Source organism: Ischnura elegans, chromosome 3, assembly GCF_921293095.1.
Source record: "Ischnura elegans chromosome 3, ioIscEleg1.1, whole genome shotgun sequence".
Lineage (NCBI taxonomy): Eukaryota > Metazoa > Arthropoda > Insecta > Odonata > Coenagrionidae > Ischnura > Ischnura elegans.
In genome coordinates this window covers 83515864-83537398 of record NC_060248.1, presented here as the reverse complement: position 1 = coordinate 83537398, position 21535 = coordinate 83515864, and the positions used below count along the sequence as shown (strand labels likewise).

General features: G+C 36.0%; 1 protein-coding gene across 3 annotated transcripts; it reads left to right on the top strand.

The window, feature by feature from the left end:
- The first annotated feature begins 1540 nt into the window (after nt 1–1540).
- LOC124156083 (zinc finger Ran-binding domain-containing protein 2-like) lies at nt 1541–21316 on the top strand. 3 transcript variants are annotated; one of them, XM_046530399.1, is made up of 8 exons: nt 1541–1703; nt 1996–2045; nt 2177–2270; nt 2381–2436; nt 2785–2890; nt 3246–3405; nt 12289–12444; nt 20018–21316. In XM_046530399.1, the coding sequence occupies exons 1-8, from the start codon at nt 1684–1686 to the stop codon at nt 20081–20083; spliced, it is 708 nt and encodes a 235-aa protein (XP_046386355.1). In that variant the 5' UTR covers nt 1541–1683; the 3' UTR covers nt 20084–21316. The 3 variants fall into 3 exon arrangements, with proteins under 3 accessions (XP_046386355.1, XP_046386352.1, XP_046386354.1); XM_046530396.1 differs by having other exon boundaries at nt 2752–2890; XM_046530398.1 differs by having other exon boundaries at nt 1542–1703; nt 2755–2890.
- The last annotated feature ends 219 nt before the right edge of the window (nt 21317–21535 follow it).

Genomic DNA, 21535 nt, shown 5'->3' with positions numbered 1-21535 from the left:
GGCGTGCCCAGGATCAAAAACAGGGGGGGAATCCATGGTTGTTCAATTTGTTACATATTTATTCAAGCATGGAAAAGATGAATGAAACCCAAATTTTAACAAACTATAACAGCATTTTTTATTAGTTTTAAAATTATTGGCTTGGCACAAAATATTTTACTTGCATGTATTATGGTTGTATCATTTTTCGTGAGTATAAAGAAAATTCGTTGAAAACTTTTGTTTCAATCCAGTCCTGATTTTCCCTCAGGACTTTTGCGATTTTTGCTTCTAGGGGGGGCTGCTGCCCCCTCCTGCCCCTCGCTGGGTAGGTACGCCCATGCTACGAAGTTTGCTACTTTCGAAACGATTGTGAGCTGCCTCTTAAAATTATTTCTTCAATTTTCTCAGGCCTGTAGCCGGACGCGGGGAGACTGGCTTGAACGGCAACGCCCGCCTCCCCACCAAATTGCTTCCCGTAAAGTAACCACCATTGATTTGCTCGTTTTGGTATTCGGATTGTAATGTTTACTAAGGTGGTCGTTCACGATGGCCATTATTTGAAGTTGAGTGAGAAAATAAGAATATCGATATGAAAATACAGTGCGACCGAAAAAAATGCTTTTACATTCAGCTATTCTTCGTTGAATTACCGACAAAAAATCGCAAAAGCTACCGTCTTGTTGGGAGCTGTTGTCATCATAAATTTTTATTGACTGTTATAATACTATATTTTTCGGTTGAAGAGTTAAGGAGCCAGGCGAACTATGGTTGGTTTCTCCAATGTTGGTGACTACTGAAGCCCTGATCGAAGTGGTGTATTTTTCCATATGATGAATAGTGAAATGTTGCATTTGTACGACTACTACTCTTCTTTTCAATCTTACCCATTACAGTATGTGCTGAGTTATTGCTCGGGTAAACTAACGACTTCACTACTAGGCAAGAAATGAAGTAATGCTAAAACAGAGGAGAATGCGAGTTGTACAAATGTAACCATGAAACCATTACAGTAAATAAAAAAATTAATCGATAAATCATCTCTTGCTTTACTCAGAGTAGTCGATAAAAAAATAGAAGACCAGCTATTAGGCTGATAGTAGCGTTTAATCACGCTTTCGGAAGCTACATTTATATTTAATTCTAAATCTTTCGTGGACTTGATGACGGGGATATGTTTCGTCTGTTATCAGAGAATTTATTTTTTAATTTAGCCTCTAATTTAAATAAAATTAAATGGTAAGAATTATGGCGCGTTTTGTGCTGTCACTTACCTAATATTGCTAGTGAACTGAAAGATTGACAAAATTAATATTTAAACGTGGCGCCTGTGCGCGCTGAAAAGCGACATGGCGACAGGAAAATAATAGTCTTTTGGGTTCCTATGTCAGATTTTGCGAGTATTTATAGTATTTTTATTATTTTCCTTTGTTTTTTGGTCCCTGTCAGTGTATTTAATCATTTTAATTAATCGGTTGCGTGGCACTAGTGGCGAAAAGCTGCGTGGTGCTGCACCCGCTGCAATGAAGAAGTCCGCGTCGGCGTGCAACACAGAGCATCATGGGTAAGGCGATCGTGTTTTGTCCACCTCCTGCGATCTGTGGGCTGTGGTGGTTTGTTGTTAGCGACATTGATTAGTCGTTAATTTCATGTGCTAATATTTCTGGGTGCACTTTTTATTGTTTACTTAGATAAACAATCATTATGTGTGACGAAAAGACGCGGTACGTCAAGGATTTTGATTCTTCCATTTTGTGTAATTAGTTTTAGGACCGTTGGCATAATCATCAGGCTTATTGGATAAAGGCATTGATTTGTTATTATATCATTATTTTGGTATTGCATGTCATCTTCGATCCAATTTAATGGTCTGAATGTCAACAACTGCCTATGCAATCGTGATTCATGTAATGATATCTAATTGAAAACTGCTGTGATCGAAATGAGAAACTAGGCTACAATGTAAACAGTCGGCGTTTACATATTTTTTTGTAATAGGTCGTGTTTTTCTTCTAGGCATGCAAATAATCACTCAAGACGCAGCTCAAGTCGGTGTGATAGTGACGGTTGGTAGTTTTTTTTAACTTGTCCTTGTCTTGCTTAGTGGTGTGTATTTGGAATGCATCAACCTTCAACGTTTGTTGATGTGTAAGTTAATTGAGAGAATATAATCATATATTTTGTTTGCTTTAAGCAGAAGATGAACCGAGGAGGAAAAAGTCCTACGATGGGGGAAAGTCAGGCGATAAACCATCGACTGTATTTAGTGCCGAAGATTGGGAGTGTGACAAGTAAGTTTCTGTAACCCTTTACAGACTTGTGTTAAAAATGAATTCTCTGTTCAACATACAAATATTTATAGCAGTTATTTACGTATTGGATTGCGTTTTCATTTCCGCAGGTGTGGAAATATCAACTTCGCCAGAAGAACGTCCTGTAATAGGTGTGGAAAAGGAGGTGAGAATTTGAACGATATTTATGTTTGGTGATAAGTATTATTGTTTTATATTTTTAGACGATGAAATTAAACATTCGTAATTGACTCTTCCTCTGCCAAACTGGGGCTTCTATTTTTCATTTGATGAATGAATACCTTACCCTTAGTTTTACTGTTCATATTATTACCATTGTTCCTGTGTAGGTGGCATTTTATATTTTCCTCTCACTACCATGGGTATTTTTTTATTTTGTGTTCAATTTTCAGTATTATTTATCCCGTAGCCATTTGTGTATTCAGCAATTTTTAATTCAATTATTTGCTTTATTGGATAGCAGCCAACTCACGACACCTCAACACCCTTACAGAGAAAGATGCTGCACGAAAGAAGAAAAGGGTTGGACAAGAGATAGGAAAAGCTGCTGCTGAGAAAAGCCATGGCCTCTTCAGTGCTGATGACTGGGAGTGTGAAAAGTCAGTGCAGAGTACATTGTATAGAGCATAATTTCCTTTGGTAAATTGAAAACTTTTTTTCTTCAATTGAATCGGTCAGCTTAAATACCTTGTGCAGTGGAATCACACATCTTCATTTAATTATAACGGTATATTTTTTATTTCAAGTCATAAATTGTTTACCCAAAAGCAGAGCTCAGTTTTTCACATATTTGAATTACTTTATATTTATTATCAGGAAAGATAAGACAGTTTGATATTCATGCTAAAAGCTGCCTTGTAGTTTTTTTAAGTCTGCCACCTGGAAAGTTAGAGGTCGATGAAATGTGTTTTCACTTAATATGTTTGATGATCATCCCTCTGATCTACATTGCAGATGTGGAAATGTAAATTGGTCTCGTCGCCAGCAGTGCAATATGTGTAATGCTCCTAAATTTGTCGTGGTGGAGGAGAGAACCGGCTATGGTGGCGGTTATAATGAACGTGAAGAAGTGGAGTACATCAAAAGAGATGAATCGGATGATGAATTTGATGAGGTAAAACTATGTTTTGTCCAATCATTGCAATCTACCAGTTGATTACTCTTGCTAACCTTGCTGTTGAGTATTAATGGTACCAGAGCAAACATGAATATCATTCATTTCATTTGTGAGTTGATTGTTCAGTTATCTTCTGTAAGAAATTTTTTTTCGCTCTTATTTTTATTTGATTTTTTCTCTTTTTGTCATTAGCCTGGATTCTTTTCCTGCATTTCAGCATTAATTATATAATCTCATAATCTCTGCCAATTAGGTTATAGTAGCCCAAAATAGAACAATTATCATCATCCCTCATTTGTTAACACACCCAACAATAAATAAATTCTGCTTCTCATTAAGTTCTGTTGGTCACCAATAGGTTGGTTGGCCTTGTACAAGGTTTAACAAGCCCAGAGTAAGAGGCAAAATTATTGTATTAACTTTAAGGGTTTTACCAATATGCCCTCTCTGAAGGAGTTATTATTCAACATATTTCGATACCTCCACTGCACAAGCACTCAACAATTACCCAACAAACACACACCTCCGAAGCTTGGAGAATTGGAGGTGAGCGTTTATGGTTCAGCTACTACTGCCAGCTGAGCACATTCATATTGTTGGGCTCCTAGATAAGTGGATTTGATTTGGCAGACGATTGTGGAGCGCCTGTGCAGTGGAGGTATTGAATTGTCAATTACACAGATTATAACTTACCTTACATTTAATAATTAGATCAATAAAATGTCAAGACATGATGACAAGACGTAAAACTAATGGGAAAAATAATTTAGGTCATGATGACAGGTTATATGCTAAAAATAATACGTAAAAAATATTTTTGGAGACACCAGATGTATACAACTATGAGCACTTTATACCACATGTGTATCAACTGTATTTTCTAGTGTGGTTCCTGGTTTACAAATGGGATAATGTATTATTGCATAGGCTTAATGAGATCTTAGGGCCCATGCTTGAAACTTATTTCATTCACAAATTACTACTATTTATATGTGTAAAATGAAAAATACTATAAATATGTGTAAAATGACAGTAATTTCATGTGTACTTAGGGCAAGTTCAAGTTTTATCAAGAGAATGTTAAGGTTATTTGATTAGGCAGAGAAGCGTTGGGAAGTTTTCCAGAGGAATGAAATTGTGCTAAACGAGGCGTGGGTGTAATTAATTACAAAAGAATTGTGGTACTCGCCATGTACGGAAGTTTGATGTAATTATAGATGACAGTTGCATTAGGATTTAGGGGCCGTATTGAAGTAGAGTGACTTGCAAAGTGTTCAGCATTTTTTATTTTTATTACCATTTGTATTTTAAATGTATGTAAATAGCATATTCAGTAATGTGGTATTCAACATTCAAGTGAGGTATTCAGGAAAAAATTAGGTATTTGAAATTGAGTTAAATGCTGTTTGATCCATCTCAATTAATAATCCATTTTCTTGGTGAACAAAATTTCTAAAAGTTTGTGTATTCTAAAGATTTAAATGTATCTATCACAATGTGCCCATTGTGATATTACTGGCACTAATAGAAGTTAAAAAAAACATGCAATAAGTTATAAACTTCAATTTGTTGTCAGTTAAGTTATGAACAGTTATTATATAATGGGTTTTGGGCACTAAACTTTAGAAGCTAATTACTCAGCTCCTAGGGCACAGGAAATTTTGCAACTATTCATTTATCATAGTACATTACCATCCTACCAAATTATAGTCAAAATAGGGGGGACACTTCGTGAATGCTCCTTGTCAGCCCCTGAAGTTGATGTCAGATTTACTTACCAGTTGACTGAGTTCTTTACATCACCTTATGAAGTCCCTCCCACTAATTGTTTTATCCCATTATTAGATGCACTCAGGTTACGGGGGTTCCTGTGTTAATGATAGCTTTGGGTAACCTTTAGTGATAAAAGAACCAAATTTAAAATACCCTGCTCCCTTTAATCACTAGTCCTGTTCTCTAGCCTCTTGGCGACCATACAGCCTTTTTGATCCGTGAAATAGCAATTCTGCCAAGTGATTGCAGGTCATCAATTCCTTATTGATTCTGTAAATTATGTGAGTCACCTTGAGAATTTTTTTTATATGATGGGCCATTTCATCTCAAATCAGGCAGATAGTGCAAAATCATGTCAGGTGACCATCACCGATTTCTCTGAAATTTATACATGTGAAAGCAGTATCCTTATGATGAATAACGATGACTTTATCTCTGCTCAGAACTGAACCGTCATAAAGTTACCGCCCCTTGAACATTGCAGTGTCAGGCCTCAGAGTAAAAAATGAAAAATCACATAAATGCTGATTACTAAGGAACCATGGCCCATAAAGCAGTGATTATTGTTTTATTTTGAAGAAAATTCGTTTATGCACATTATGGCATAACTTGCAAGTCATTTAAAGCAATAATAAACAAATAGGACTTGTTTAAACAATAAAAATTAGTCATTATTTAACAATTTATTACTAAAAAAGGCCACCTTTTATTTTCTTTAAAATTTCTCAGCAGGTAGTTTAAATGTTCTGCTTTCAATTAAAAAAATAAAAAAAGGTAGTATTTTTATACTTTTTGTTTTAAGGCATGTCAAAGTTAGGCATGTTTACGACTATTTTACACCAAGATTGCATACCTTCAAGGGGGGGAAAAATGCCGTTTCAGTCTACTTAGCATTCATAACAGTGAAAAGTTCATATCTGAATGATTGGTTACATCTATTGGCTGAAAGCAAGTCCAATCTTGTTTACATCCATGGCATCCAATGTGTGCAAACACCCACTGCTACTGGCTGGAAACGGTGAATGAGTCGCAATTTGCACAGAGTATTTTTCAATGGCAGTTCACATAAGTCTTTCTTCTACTTTGGGCCATGTGGAACATTTCAATGGACCATGTGGATGCATAAATGCGACACTAATGTCATTCTCTTCTAAAGACACTGCAGTGATTTTTGAAATCAGGTTTGACCAGGTTTTTTGGAAACACACAATGAAGTCTTTCATGGTGAGATTTTGAGTACTGTACGTCATTATATCTGAATTTGTTAGTGTCACAGCCTGTTTCATTGTGTGGATTACAGAGCGAGCTTTAGTTGTCCCGTGTCTGTTAACTACCAAGACATGAAACTGTTGACGCCATGTACAGGTGCTACTTTCACCTAATTATTTTTTTGTCTAAAATGAGCTTGTTAACATGTGTAAAATGCAAGTTTCATATAGGCAAGAATTTACTAACTTAATGAAAGTGATAAATGTCAAATATGTACTTCATGGTAAAATAATGTCTCAGAAGTTTTTGAAGAAGCGAGAGTGAAATGTCTATGAGTGACCATGTTCAAATTTTATCATTCTTATCCACAAGTTAATCTAAACAACATAAATTGGCTGCTTTTCCAGTTTCAACCAAACATACGATTGACATATCATGCAGAGCTAAAAAAAACTCGGAATTTGGGGCAATGCTGATGTATACTGCTGACATCCTCTTCCTCATAGTGCTTAATTTTACATTGTGCTTTCATTTTACTTGGATGATGATAAAGATTGTTCTTGTGTAACTCCTAATCAGCAAGATGTGTTCACTGCCATTGAGAATCATTCAGACAAAACATTCATTCAGAGAAATTCATTGCCGAAGTTTAGGATTGAACCAAGAAAGGTGTTTATCATCACCATATCTGGAAAAAAGAAAAGGAAGCTATTCAAAAAGAGAAGTTGGTAACACTAATTGGTGTGGAGTTGGTGCTTCATTTCAACTTTTCCGAGAATTGGAGTGTGATTCTTCCAGATTAAGTACAACCGTATGACTGGCAAAAAGTACAGATATCAATATTAACCTGTGTGGAATATAATAACTAAGGTATGCAGGCACTTCAGATGATTTCTCACAGGACACTGCACATGCTTTTCTTAGGATGAATCAATAGAAGAACAATAGAGTAAAATGATATCATATGGAGAAATAAATCATATATTTTAGAAACGTCAGCCTCTAATTAAAAAAAACATTTCAGATATTTGACTTGGAGAAAAGTCTTAAACAGGAAGAAAGTCATTGGTGGTTGTTCAATGCAACAGGACATGAATAGGGTCCATCTGATAGAGTTGCAAGAATTGGTAAAACATTATGACACAAACTGAAACCTGAGTTATTTCAATTGTGGCAAGTAAATTCAAACAAGTCCTTTGTACAACATGTGAGTATATCCTTGCCTAATATCAAACTTTTGCATTTTACACATGTTAAACTAGCCAAATAGGGTTCATTCCTTTCATTTTCCTTCATCAAAGAAAACGAAAGGCATTGATTGCGATTCGTTACCCACCTTCAGTGTATTCATAATATACAAATTACTTGATTTATAGAAATCACTGTTTAGACGAATGTTAATGGTCAATTTTAACCTCATTTGAAAAAGGATAGATTGGCACCGATGCGATGCCACTTCACATGACGTCACAGGGACCTAGATGATATACGAGTAGATGGGAGTTTTACATCATCTGAGATTACCTATGTATACATGAGGCACAGAGCTCCGGGAAACATCCCTTAACAATCCCCTCTTAAAATTGCCTTTGGTCAGAGAATTTTCTTTGTTTGATAGGGTATTAATAATCCTTATTTAAACCAAGCACTACCTGCTAGCAAGGAACTCTACGCTACCGCCATGCTCGGCAGCAAGCAGCCAGAGGTCACACGGGCTTTTCGCAGCATTCATACTTAGCCGTCGCGTTTTCGTACGCTTGAAAATTTTCACTTATCATTTAATCACAAAAAACAGATATCATCATTTAAAAATCTATAAGCGAGATATATGTAGTCCAGGAGTAATAATATTTCAATTTAGGCAATGAACAATAATAGGAAACCACCCGATGTAGACAAAAAAATTATTGGGTGAAAGGTGCACCTATACATGGCATCAACAGTTTCATGTCTTGGTAGTTAACAGACACGGGACAACTAAAGCTCGCTCTGTAATCCACACAATGAAACAGGCTGTGACACTAACAAATTCAGATATAATGACGTACAGTACTCAAAATCTCACCATGAAAGACTTCATTGTGTTTCCAAAAAACCTGGTCAAACCTGATTTCAAAAATCACTGCAGTGTCTTTAGAAGAGAATGACATTAGTGTCGCATTTATGCATCCACATGGTCCATTGAAATGTTCCACATGGCCCAAAGTAGAAGAAAGACTTATGTGAACTGCCATTGAAAAATACTCTGTGCAAATTGCGACTCATTCACCGTTTCCAGCCAGTAGCAGTGGGTGTTTGCACACATTGGATGCCATGGATGTAAACAAGATTGGACTTGCTTTCAGCCAATAGATGTAACCAATCATTCAGATATGAACTTTTCACTGTTATGAATGCTAAGTAGACTGAAACGGCATTTTTCCCCCCCTTGAAGGTATGCAATCTTGGTGTAAAATAGTCGTAAACATGCCTAACTTTGACATGCCTTAAAACAAAAAGTATAAAAATACTACCTTTTTTTATTTTTTTAATTGAAAGCAGAACATTTAAACTACCTGCTGAGAAATTTTAAAGAAAATAAAAGGTGGCCTTTTTTAGTAATAAATTGTTAAATAATGACTAATTTTTATTGTTTAAACAAGTCCTATTTGTTTATTATTGCTTTAAATGACTTGCAAGTTATGCCATAATGTGCATAAACGAATTTTCTTCAAAATAAAACAATAATCACTGCTTTATGGGCCATGGTTCCTTAGTAATCAGCATTTATGTGATTTTTCATTTTTTACTCTGAGGCCTGACACTGCAATGTTCAAGGGGCGGTAACTTTATGACGGTTCAGTTCTGAGCAGAGATAAAGTCATCGTTATTCATCATAAGGATACTGCTTTCACATGTATAAATTTCAGAGAAATCGGTGATGGTCACCTGACACCCCTCTGCCTGATTTGAGATGAAATCCCCCTGATATCAATTTTAGTAAGCCAGTGTCTGTGGTCTCGATACTTATCACTTCGACTGTCTAAAAAGGAAACAATGTCCTGTTTGTGGTATAGTTGTGCTAGTTGCCTTTAAATAATATAAAAATGGAATATGTAACTTATAGTTAGTAATTTTGTAACTCACTCACAAGGAGAGACCACAAAACTTGCTCCGCCTTTTTCAATGCCGTATTTTTTATGGCCTTCGGAATGGTGAACACAGCCCTGAACTAGTAGTGGTTCCGTTGAATGGGCCTTAGTTTGGCTATAATTAATTAATTTTCATGCGATACTTTTCACAAGCCGCTTATAGTTCCATGATATCGCACCCTTCAGCAGATGGGTCAGGTGGGGTAGTGGTTGCGTGTAAGGCTACCACCCAGGGGTCCAGGGTTCGAGGCTTTGTGGTGGCTGTGTATTTTGTTATCTTCATTGTGATCATACGGCATCAACTTTTTCATTAATTTTAATTGCGACAAGCATAGACATGAGACAATTTTTTTATCATCATAATGGCATTTAGGTATTTAAGCAGTGTTTCGTGGTCTCCTCTTGTCAGACTCAATTTAGATGGGTTTATCTCTCATCTCCTATCACTTTGAAGAAACCTTTCAGTTTCTCTTTCTGCTTCAAGTCACAATATACTAATGATGAAAAAATATAGATAGTCACTGCCCGTTTGGAAAGTTACAATATTTAGTGTGTATGCATGAATAGCTACAGAGTGGAACTCGGAAGAAATGGAAATCGATGAGGAGAATTTTTTTTTTTCATCTTTTCTGATAAAAAGATGAGTTCTAGGAATATGCAGAGACCAGGGTTGCTTGCTGTATTTATAACTAGAGATTATTCTCATTATAACTTATTTTTTTAGATAAATTAGGTACTGCTAGAAAGGTCATGGAGACTGCTAATGTCAAAGATCAAAGAACTTAATTCAATTTAAACACTAGGGACTGAATTTGTTAAGTTATGATAAAATTATTTTTAGCTATAACCAGATCAAAAAGCCTTGAGGGTTACTTTTACTCTTCTAAAATTAAAAAAATAACCTAAAGCTCAAATAATTAAAGAGGTTTGTGTTATCAAGGGAAGAATGCATAAAAAAGTACATTTAGTATGCAATGCTAGATCCACCAATATTGTTTTTGGTGAGTAAAGGTGTTTAATACTGGGTCATTCCATTTCAAATCAACCAGGCCATGACACCCACCGACTCGGATTTTCATGAAACTTGTCAAGATCATACATTATGTTATGATTAGAGATTGTGTGCAATTTTAGCCTCCAATTGTCAATTGTTAATGAAATATGAGTAATTGAAATTTGGGTGTGACCCCTAAAGTGCCGCAACGTGCAACACATGGTGATTTTTATTTTCATCCATAACTCCATTCCTGTGAGATGAAAACACATGATTTATTTTTCTAAAGCTAAGGAGTCCATAATGATCCCACAATTGCCATTAAATATTCACTGCATGAAGTAATTCAGCTGCAAAAAAATAAAGTTTACCAAAAAATCTCGTTCCGTTGACGTTCCCGTTGACATTCAATAATGTACATTCCTGTGATGTCAATACATCTGGATATGAAATGTATCTGGTCTTTGTACTAAGATTAAAAGGAATGTAGAATGTAATAGTCTACCATGGTTCATGCAGTTTTTTTAATTAAAACTCCCTCTACTCGAATAGTCCTGATAGCACGAAATTAGCAGTATGTGGGGGAGTACATGCACATGACTGCTTATGTGTTTCCTACTCTAAGAGCCAGTAGCATACACTATAGTGAAATAATGCATGCTCCAATATTATTTAATCATGAGTATAAGCTTATCTCTCCTCTAAATTGTGTAATTTCTATGTGCCTTGAAAAAAATGCCATTTTTTCCCGTGACCATGAATGAGAATTTTTTTTTACTAAAAGGAACGCCGGACTCATGATTTTTTTTCATCAGGATCTTTACTCATGCATTAATGATTACTTTAAACTGAACCATGAGTCTGTATTCGCATGGTCTTTCCCTGTGGATGCTGACGATGAAAAATGGTACAAGCGAGATTTTTTGGTAAACTTTATTTTTTTGCAGCTGAATTACTTCATGCAGTGAATATTTAATGGCAATTGTGGGATCATTATGGACTCCTTAGCTTTAGAAAAATAAATCATGTGTTTTCATCTCACAGGAATGGAGTTATGGATGAAAATAAAAATCACCATGTGTTGCACGTTGCGGCACTTTAGGGGTCACGCCCAAATTTCAATTACTCATATTTCATTAACAATTGACAATTGGAGGCTAAAATTGCACACAATCTCTAATCATAACATAATGTATGATCTTGGCAAGTTTCATGAAAATTCGAGTCGGTGGGTGTCATGGCCTGGTTGATTTGAAATGGAATGACCCTACTGTGAATGAAGCCTATTCCATATGGTTGTGGCTCAGTAATTATTCAATTTTTATTTAATTAGAAGGAACCATGCTGGCTGACATTGCAGTGGGGCAAGCATGTAATTGACAGTCGTATTACCATATTATTTTGAAAACATTAGAAATCAAAGTCAGGCTGTTTTTATACATTAATGACAATTGAGCAGTAATTCAGAGTTTAAGCGAAGTAATGGGTGTTATTTCTGCTAATGACGCTTGATGAAGCTTTTTGTCTCAAACTGGACTCATAATGCATGAGTTTCTGCCCAACTTGACTCAAGTTGATAATTTTTTGCACAGATCTACGTTGTATAGTGAATTTCTAAGTGTCTTGGGGAACTAGGTCCCCCGCATCAGTTTAAAAAATGATTTAATGAATGTGTATGGTGATATGAAATATAGGTAGTTAACCTTGATGATTCCGTGACGAAACATAGCATAAGTTGAGTAATTTATATGGTTCATTTTTTTCTCATATCAGTTTGGAAGGAAAAAGAAGAAGTTCCGCACTGGCAAGAAGGAGGATGAAGAAAGGAGCAGCTCTAGGAGAAGCACTGATACTCAAGATGCCAAACCGAAGCCTGAAGTGAAACCTGCTCCAGTGGAGGAAGAGGAGGAGGATGATGATGATGATGAGGTTTGTATCTAGAATGTATTACAATTTGATTTATGTGCATAGCCTTCTTGCACAATTTTCACTTTATTGAAGTTGTTTGTTCTAGTTCTCAATAAACATCCATTTGTTAGCATCATGCTTGGCAATGTGATCCCACATCCAGGGTAACATTTTTCGTATTAATGAGAGTTTACTGTAGTAGAGCAGCTACAGTGAACATTCATTATGTAATGAAACTCCACAATTACTAGCAGTTGCCTGAGGTTTCTGACAAAATTTACATGTTAGAGTAAAGAATTCATGGCACCGTGTCACCCAGTTGCAGAATGCATAAATTGCCTACAAGGCAACTGATGCACAATACAGTATTACAGTAATGTATTAAATATTATTTACATTATGAAATTTCAAAATAACAAATACAGTGGAACCTCGTTAAAGCGAGTACGGGCTATAGCGAGACCCCCGCTATTACGAGAGATAGCCGATGCACCGTCAATTCATTCTATAATAAGCATGTTAAAAATTTCGTTTTTACGAGGCCCTTTTGGTGTTGGCTCTCGCCATAGCGAGGGTTTCACAGCCTGAAAAACTTGCACCAAGACTCCTTAATCTCTGTAATTGCTAGCGATCTGTTAGAAATGAAGTTAATGGAGTGCTCAGTCTCAAATTTATGTGGTAAACTGTTGTTCGATAAATAAGTAGTTAATTTTGGTGAAAATATTGTGGCATTAGCATTCGCGAATGCTTGATCTTCTTTTGTTCCTCGGGCGGCAGGAAGCAGTTGTCAGCATACCCGCACATCCATGAGTTGCATGAATAGAAAGCATTTGATGGAACACACCATGGCCAAAGAAACACCAAACACGTCTAAGCGAGAAAATAAAGGAGTAATATGAGGTATATTGGCTATTATTTGCACCACCTCCGGTAAAGCGACAATTCGCTATAGCGAGTGTTTATTGGTGCACCGTGGGGTGTCGTTTTATCGAGGTTGTACTGTAGTGATCATCTGTCCCGACAAAATTTACATCTGAGGGTAATGGGAAGCATCATTCAATTCAAATTTCATTATCGTGAATGAGGGCAGAACTTTTCAATCTTAGAATGTTGTAGAAAATAATCACTTGTGGAGGGGAGGTTCATCTTAATGGCTTGGTAGGAAAGTGGTGTTGTTAATCTCACGAGGAAAGAAAGCGTTTATTCATGGTTACTTATTTTACAGTAAATCCTCTACTTCAGAACTTTCAGAGATACGAACTTTCAAAAGATTATAGTGTGAGAAAAATTTAAAATTTGGCACCTTTGAGGTTGACCGATGCAGTGCAGTGTGGCATAGAGGAACTTGCACTTTGAGTCTAAAAAAGTATAAATAAACGATTGTGAAGTCAGGAACTGTTCAGCATTTTGCCCGTTCTTCCTATTTTCAGCTCCAGCCGCATCGCATGTATAGCTATATCAGTTTGTCACTGTTATGAGATAACTCAAAATTGTAAAGCAATGTTGCATTCTGCAGAATAGCTACACTTTTTGTTGCTTTGCTTAGGATTTTCAACTTATGAACAAGGTCTCCGAAGGCATCTTGTTAGTATGCCGAGGACTTAATGTATACTTTCCCTATGATCAATCTACATCATGAATGGAACTGATGTAAAAGTTTAAAGTTATTCCACATTGTTTTAGAATCTGATCTAATGGTGAAAGCTACTTTGAATCCAACCATTGGATTAGTGCAAAGAAAATAACGATATCTTTATTGCATAAATATTCCGTCTTGATTTTGTTCTTCTGTTGATTCGTTTCGTGCCGGGCTCCTTCACGGGAAGTTGCTTTTTGTTGTACGAAGGCTTTGAAAATTTCTTTTTTGCCCTCTACAGAGTTGTTTCTCGGCTAGGAATTGTCCAGGTAGTCGCTTACTCCACTTAATGACCTTTCCTAGTGGGGTGCCGGACCCTTTCCTCGGCAACTGGGCAAATATAATCCTCGACCCTTTTCCCGAAGGTATCCCATCACGGCATACTTTTGCCGTCAGTTTATTGTCACTAGTGTGATTTTAATTTTTTTAATTGTTACTGTTGCAGCAAATGTCAGTTCATCAATGTATACCTTTCATTTTGCAATGCCTATAGAACTTTTAAACGAAGTTCTACGGTTATTTTTAGGGTTTTCAGCAAAAGGGCATTATATCATAGATCAAAAAATACTTTAAAGGGAATGAAATCGTTCAATCTTTCTTTTCAAAGGGAATTCAATCTTTCCAAGCATACTTCTAGGTATTTACGATTTATGATATTAACAAATTTTAGATCCATGATGCCCAAATCCATACTCTCCTCATTCGCGTCTGCTCTCCACGAGTTCTCTGAAAACATGAGAATGAAACATTTCAAATTTTTTTTAGAAGAATATTTTCCCGAAAAATTCTCATAAAACTACTTGAATCTTACAAATTTGTTGTTTGAAATGGCTAAATTATATTTGTAAAGCAATTTCACTTAGATAAATATAATTTCATATTACGCACGAAATAAGAAAAAATACGAAACACTTGGGATAGGAGGATACTTGCTACAATCTACTCTTGGGTGTGCCAGTTGGGAGGGTAATAAGTTTTTCTAAGAAAACATTAATGTGCTAATGTGTCCCGAAGTAAGTCCTTGAGGTGCACAGGGCAGACCACCTTAATGGATCCTGGCCAGAGAACCAAGATATGAGAGTAATTACCTGGGTAGAGCAGTTCTCTTTCCTGCAATGGTATGGAATGCTTCTCACAACATGTGTCTACGTTAAACATTACTTGTTTGTACATAAAATTTACGAATTTTTAGGATATGCATTAATTAGTATTTATAGCGCAATTCATTTATAATACATTTGTATTCAAAGGTTGATAAGAGGTCATTAAAAACAGTCACTGTAATTTTGGCTCACTACAAAGAACTGAGAGAATCATATTTTATTACATTACTAGGGCTTTTTTTTCATAGGATTTAAATAGGATATTTTATTGAATTTCACCGCAAATGTAGTTAGATCTTTAGATGTAAATCATTACAATATCGCTCCTATAAATTTGCTAGTAAGTTTTAAATATAACAATTAAACATCTAACCTTAGCGTCTCCAAAATTTGTTCTGGGTGATTATGAACTCCGTTAATATTAACGCTAGAGTTCCGTTTAAAATTTGGAACCAATCAGCGGAACATCCAGAATGTAATTCTTGGAATTGATTTTCAATAAATGCAACATGTACGTTTTTAGTTATTCTAACTTATAAACAAACTAGCTGACCCGGTGAACTTCGTACCGCCTAACATTCAATGAACTTATAGTTTAGTTGCACCATTTATAAATAAAGAGCGGCTGTATCGTTTTAATCATATTTGATTTATTATAAATTAAATGAGAAAATATTGATGAAACAAAAATTCATTCAACAAGCATTCAGTTGTTGGCTATTTGTGTTATTAACCGTAAAAAAATGTTTTTGGGTCTAAGTCCATAGCGTAAACTTGGCCCGTTCACGGGGCAGGTTAACACAACGCTAGACTGACGCTTGAATGATGCTCAAAAAAGTGTAAGAAAAGCCCATATGAAGCAGCATTCGCATCAAATGACTTAAGGCGCGCCAGTTATAGTATCTCTGTTTGGAAAAAATGCACTGCGTAAACGCACCACGGTGTGCCCTACACATTCGGGTTTAATTTCTTGCATCAAGCGCCTTCTGATAAACCACAGTTTTTGTTTTGTTATCAGGTGGAAGATAAAGCGAATGAAGCTAAATAAAAGTAGCGAAGCGAAGCAGGGACGCAGCGAGGGGGGGTTTTTGGGGGTTAAAACCCCCCCCCCCAACAGCTCAGAGGATCTTTTTATAAAACATTTGGTTATTAATATTAGGGGGACGGATGAGTCACAAAATATTAACTGTTCACACAGCCGCAAAACCTACCATTTTAAACCTTTTATCCTAAAAAATGTCTGGGGAGGGCCCCCACACCTCTCGCTTACCTTGGCGAGTTTTCTAAACCCTACAGACCCGCCAGTATTAGCTGCACCTATCCTTAATTCCTAGCTGTGCCCTTGAAGGGAAGGAAGAAATACAGCGGATGGTTTACATTATATTAAAGAATAGTATGTTTAAAGTGAGTAGTGGAAAAGTTGTGATTTTTATTTGTTAACCTTTCCATGGCTAGGTTTTTGTTTGCAAATATTAGTTATAGTTTTGTTTGCATTACATTTAAATTCAAGTTGCACTGATGAAATTGAAGTATTATTGCACAGCCAAAGTGAGAATATTTCATTCTAATTTAAAGTAAAGGAGACACTTCTTTAGTATACACGCCAAAATCTGTAGTCTTGTGAGTAAACAGATTTTAATTGATCCTTGACGTTCCGTGTAATTTTTATTCAATCCTAATTTGGCCTTTATTGAAGAGTGGCTCCACTGAAAAACTCAAACAATCAACTATCTAGTTGTCCCACCTTTTTTTTGTATTGTTTTTAATAGACTTCTCTTTTCTCCGACTTCTAGCACTATCTCATTACAGTCGCATCCGGATTTAACGTCTTTGCATTTAACGTTTTTCCGCATTTAGCGTTTATTTTTTTTGGGTCCCGATTCATTCCCTATTAGGACAATGTAAAAATTATCCGTATTTAGTGTTTCTGCATTTTGCGTTTTTCCGCATTTATGGTCGTAAAAATTTGTCCCGCTCAAGATTTTTTTGCTCGATTTAACGATTTTTCATGACGGTTTATCCAAATCTTCGAATTAATGCTCATCAACAAGAACAGTCTCATGAAAGTTTACCAAGAGTCGATAGAATCTACCGGGGAACGCTTCTTCAGCTGCTTTCTTCCGCGAGCGCAGCGCTGTGACCTTCAACTCGCAAGCTGGGTGATTTGTCTTCTCGTAATGTTTCGCTCCCCTTCTGATCCAAACACCAGGCACTTTTTGTATCAGATCCGATCTAATGGAGCAAAGTCATCCCTTAATAACCTCGAACTACCTTATCCTTCACTTCTTGAACTTGACTTCGATGATACGTGACGAATGATGACACGAGTTATCCTCCGAGGGCTGCTACAATAATGTTTTCTCGTAATGTATTCAATTGATGGCTTATGCCCCTTTCAACTCTACTCCCTACGGGCAGTCCATTATTAGCCCAATATTTTTCCAGTCGGCTACTTTCTCTTTTCAAAAGAGGAGGCCCAATATCAATTGCGCAGTTCACTAAAAGATTCTTTCTGTAATCCATTCCAAGGTCAGTTTCCACGGAGGAACAGCGAAAGAACAGAGGAAGTGTTTCCCCTGTCATGACCGTGAGTGAGAGTATTCTTTCCTTGCGGAACAAAAGTATTTTACATCGTAATTTAGATATCCCGGAGACCTGCGGCTGGTTGATATCGATGTCGATTCAAAAGTATCTATCTGGTGCTAATTAATGTCAAAAGAGAATGATAATCGGAGTTTTGATGAACTATCACTGTCCATGACTCAAAATAAATCGCTCATACTGGAAAAAAATCACCGCATACTCACGGTAGAATAGATGAGCGCGGAAAAATACGAAAATCTGGCAGGTATCCCTTGCTGTTTGACTTCGACATCACAACCCTGACGAAATTGCCAAACTCCAGAGGCACTGACAATTTTTCTGATGAAATTCAGTTTTGTCGAAGATTAAACCTTTTCACTTAACTTAAAGTTTAGCTAATCGTTATTCAAGGTCCAACAAATTTCATTAAAAGCTGCCGAGAAACAAGGTGAGTCGGAGTCAAGGTGATCAGCGCGCCGCGTAAACAACTTCTCCCGGTTTCATTCGACCTGCATGAGGCCGCGGATATATGACAATGAATCTGGTGCCATCATCGAGTTGAATCACCATCGACTTGTACGCATACTAGAAATAAGATTCTCCTTTTTTGGATGACCTCGAAATCCAAAATGTGCGCATGGGAGGCTTTTTAAAGGCTCATAAATCCCTCGTTTCGCCGAGGCAACAGAAAACTTTAAGTTGGTATAATTCCGGAAAACCTCCCTTTTACTAGATATTCGGTAGTTTAGATTTTGGGATTAGCGATCTTCTGCTGTCGCTTTATTTCACTCATCTTTATAGATGCAATGACGATTTTTCGAGTACCTACTTACACCTTTTCTTATTATATTAGAAATGCTATAGTCACCTACATGTCGCTTTTACAGAAAAAAATTTAAAGTTTCATCGAGACCACTGAAATGTACGTAAAAATGGAATCACTAATTTCCATAATAATATTCCGTGTGGGAATGCTTTTCAGTTGATGCATATTAAAATTTTCTTAAAATATTTCGTTAAAACAATTGTCATCCTCTCATTACTTATTTTTACTACCCATTTTTTTAGCTGATTCCTGAAAAGTATTATCAAACCTTCATAGGGCTGAAAACACTTAATCAATGAATTTTTTGCTGCATTCAGCACCTTTTAATTATGTAAAATAATATTTTTTATTCATAAAAAGCCATTTCAATCATTACAGACCCTAAAACCTGAAAAAAATGGCAGGTCCTCATTTAGTGTTTTTCCGCATTTAGTGTTTTAAAGTTTGTCCCCCCTGAAAAACCTTAAATCAGGATTCTACTGTATTTACTTGGTTGATCCATTTACTCTTCATCAATCTTCAGTAGCACCACATTTTGAAAGCTTCCATTCTTGACTTCTTTGCTGCTGTTAACATCCAAACCTCATGCCCGTATTGAAACATGCTCCATAGGCAGCATCAGATGATTTTTTTCATTACTTTTGTTCTTAGCTGTAAGTATATTCTTCTTTTTGTGGAGTTTCTTCTTTGGCTGTGCTATTGTACTGACGCTTCATTTCTTGGTTCGTCCATTGCTGGTTTGTCAGCTTTCTAGGTAGCAAAACTCTTTCACATATTCAAGCTTTTTTTTTTCCTAGTTCACTTTTAGTCCCAGTCTCCCCTTTTTTGCTGCATAATATGTTAGTTTTTCTTGGCACTGCAATAAATCAAATTCATCGTATTAAATTGAAAGAATTCCATGCTGCAGGCTAACAATGTGAGCCCATGTTGTATGCCCAGAGCAGAGTGGAGTAATGATGGGAACAAAGGTGATCCACTCTGAAGCTGAGCTCCTCGGTCCCGATTGCCAGCGCTCTGCTCTGGGTGAGGTCAGAGTAGAGGAATGCTCCAGGTCTCTGGTACAGGTGTTTTTGTTAGCAAATGGAAATTGCCTATGCTTATTCTTGAAAGCATATTTTTAATTAGGTAAAGATGACTGAAAAACACTGCAAGGGGTGTTGTCCGTTAAGTTAGGTTTGACTATACATATTTGTCAGGAACTTTTTAATAAGTACGTTTGGTTGATGATAAAAAAATATATACATCTGTATGTTAATAATGGAGTCTACAGATGCATGTAAAGCATGTTTTATTCGGCTGAATTTTAAAATCTTGTTCTTCCTTTATCAGGGCTTTTATAATTTGATTAATGTTTTGATGATTGCATTTATGGTTTAATTAAAAGAGGTGAAGAAAATTTATATTTTCAAGTTGTGTGTTGACAGTGATTATTTATTTTCATTGCAGGATGATGATGGAGATCTCTCAAAATATGATCTTAGTGGGTGGGAAGAGGAGGCAAAAGCTAAGTAAGAAAGTTGTGTAAGTGCGATAGAAATCAATGGTGTTAGAAAGGCACCATCACTCCTTAGCATTGCTCAGAAAGAAATGGCACTGACTCTATAATAGAGACTCTACCCTATGTCTTTTCATGCAAGTACTTGCCTGCTGTAAGTACAGGAAGTCTTCAATGGAAATGAAAATTTGTCAGTCAAAGCTTATTTTAGCTTTCAAGCAACCTTGAGTTTGTGGTGATTGTTAATGAATTCAATTCACTGTGTGGGTTTACCTTGTCTGTCTAAAAAAAAAGTCGATGAAGTGCAATGGAAAATTTTATTTTGCCTATCTTTGTCAAGCTTTTGTGAGACAGTGACTTCAATACACAGGATTTAGCTTTTAGGTGGCCTTCTAAAACATTCCAATTCAAGGCCATAAAATAAACTACACCCGAATGATGAGACAAGGTTATTTGCAGGTACATTGGTATGAGTGAACTCCCATTTCATTTTAATGGTTTCATTTGCCAAGTGGTTTCCTTTTCATGCTTTTTTTGAAGTGGAAGAATTATCGCAAAATAAGCAATCAATATAAAATTCCAATCAGTGTAAATACTCTGTGTGATGTCTCATTCAATTGCACCTTGTTATCTTTTTACTAGACTTTTTCTACAGTTATGTGGATGTGAATACTAATTGATCTTCATTAATTTCCACTATGTATCTAATGTGGAATAGCTGTTAAACTAAACTTGGTATGTCCTTCATTCATATAGTATAATATTTTATGTTATTGCTTTTTGATATCTCCATTAGAATTGCCATTTTGTTCTTCTCTGTTAGCATCAGTTTTCTGTGGTGTATTCATTGAATTTGACTCTAAAATTGATTAGTGAAGGAGTGGTAGATGCCTTATTTAGGTTCATGTTTCTGTATTTTGTTTTGTCTGATTGGTGATGTATGTATGTTAATCAAGTCCCTGAGAGAATGTGGAATAAAAAGCATTATTCTGTTATTTCAGTTTGTGTGCTCTTGTATTTGAATGATGCTGAGCAGTAATCTGAAAAATACCTAATTACACAAATTGTAGATGGCCTATATTTTTTATTTAGTTCTAAGTTGCATTTCTAAAGATCTTATTCCTTTCAATGAAATGTGTTAGCCCTTTAGAGAAGAATGAAAAGGTTAGTTCGATTACTTATACTTAATGAGTAGAGCCATACTGTAATGTATGTAAATGGAAATTGATAATAAAATGTACTTGTTTAGAGTGGATTTGTTTTCTTCTTCACAATGTCAACTATCAGCAGTGGTTGGAGTTCGTAATTTATTCTGATTTTTTGTTGTTAAAGTGATCCTATTGCAAACAAGTTTTCCCATGTTAAGTTTTAATTTATGTGTGATATAATGTTGTGGGACAATACCAAATGTTGTGCTGTCATTTTAAAATATGACAGCAAATACATACTTTGATGTGAAATTCAGAAAC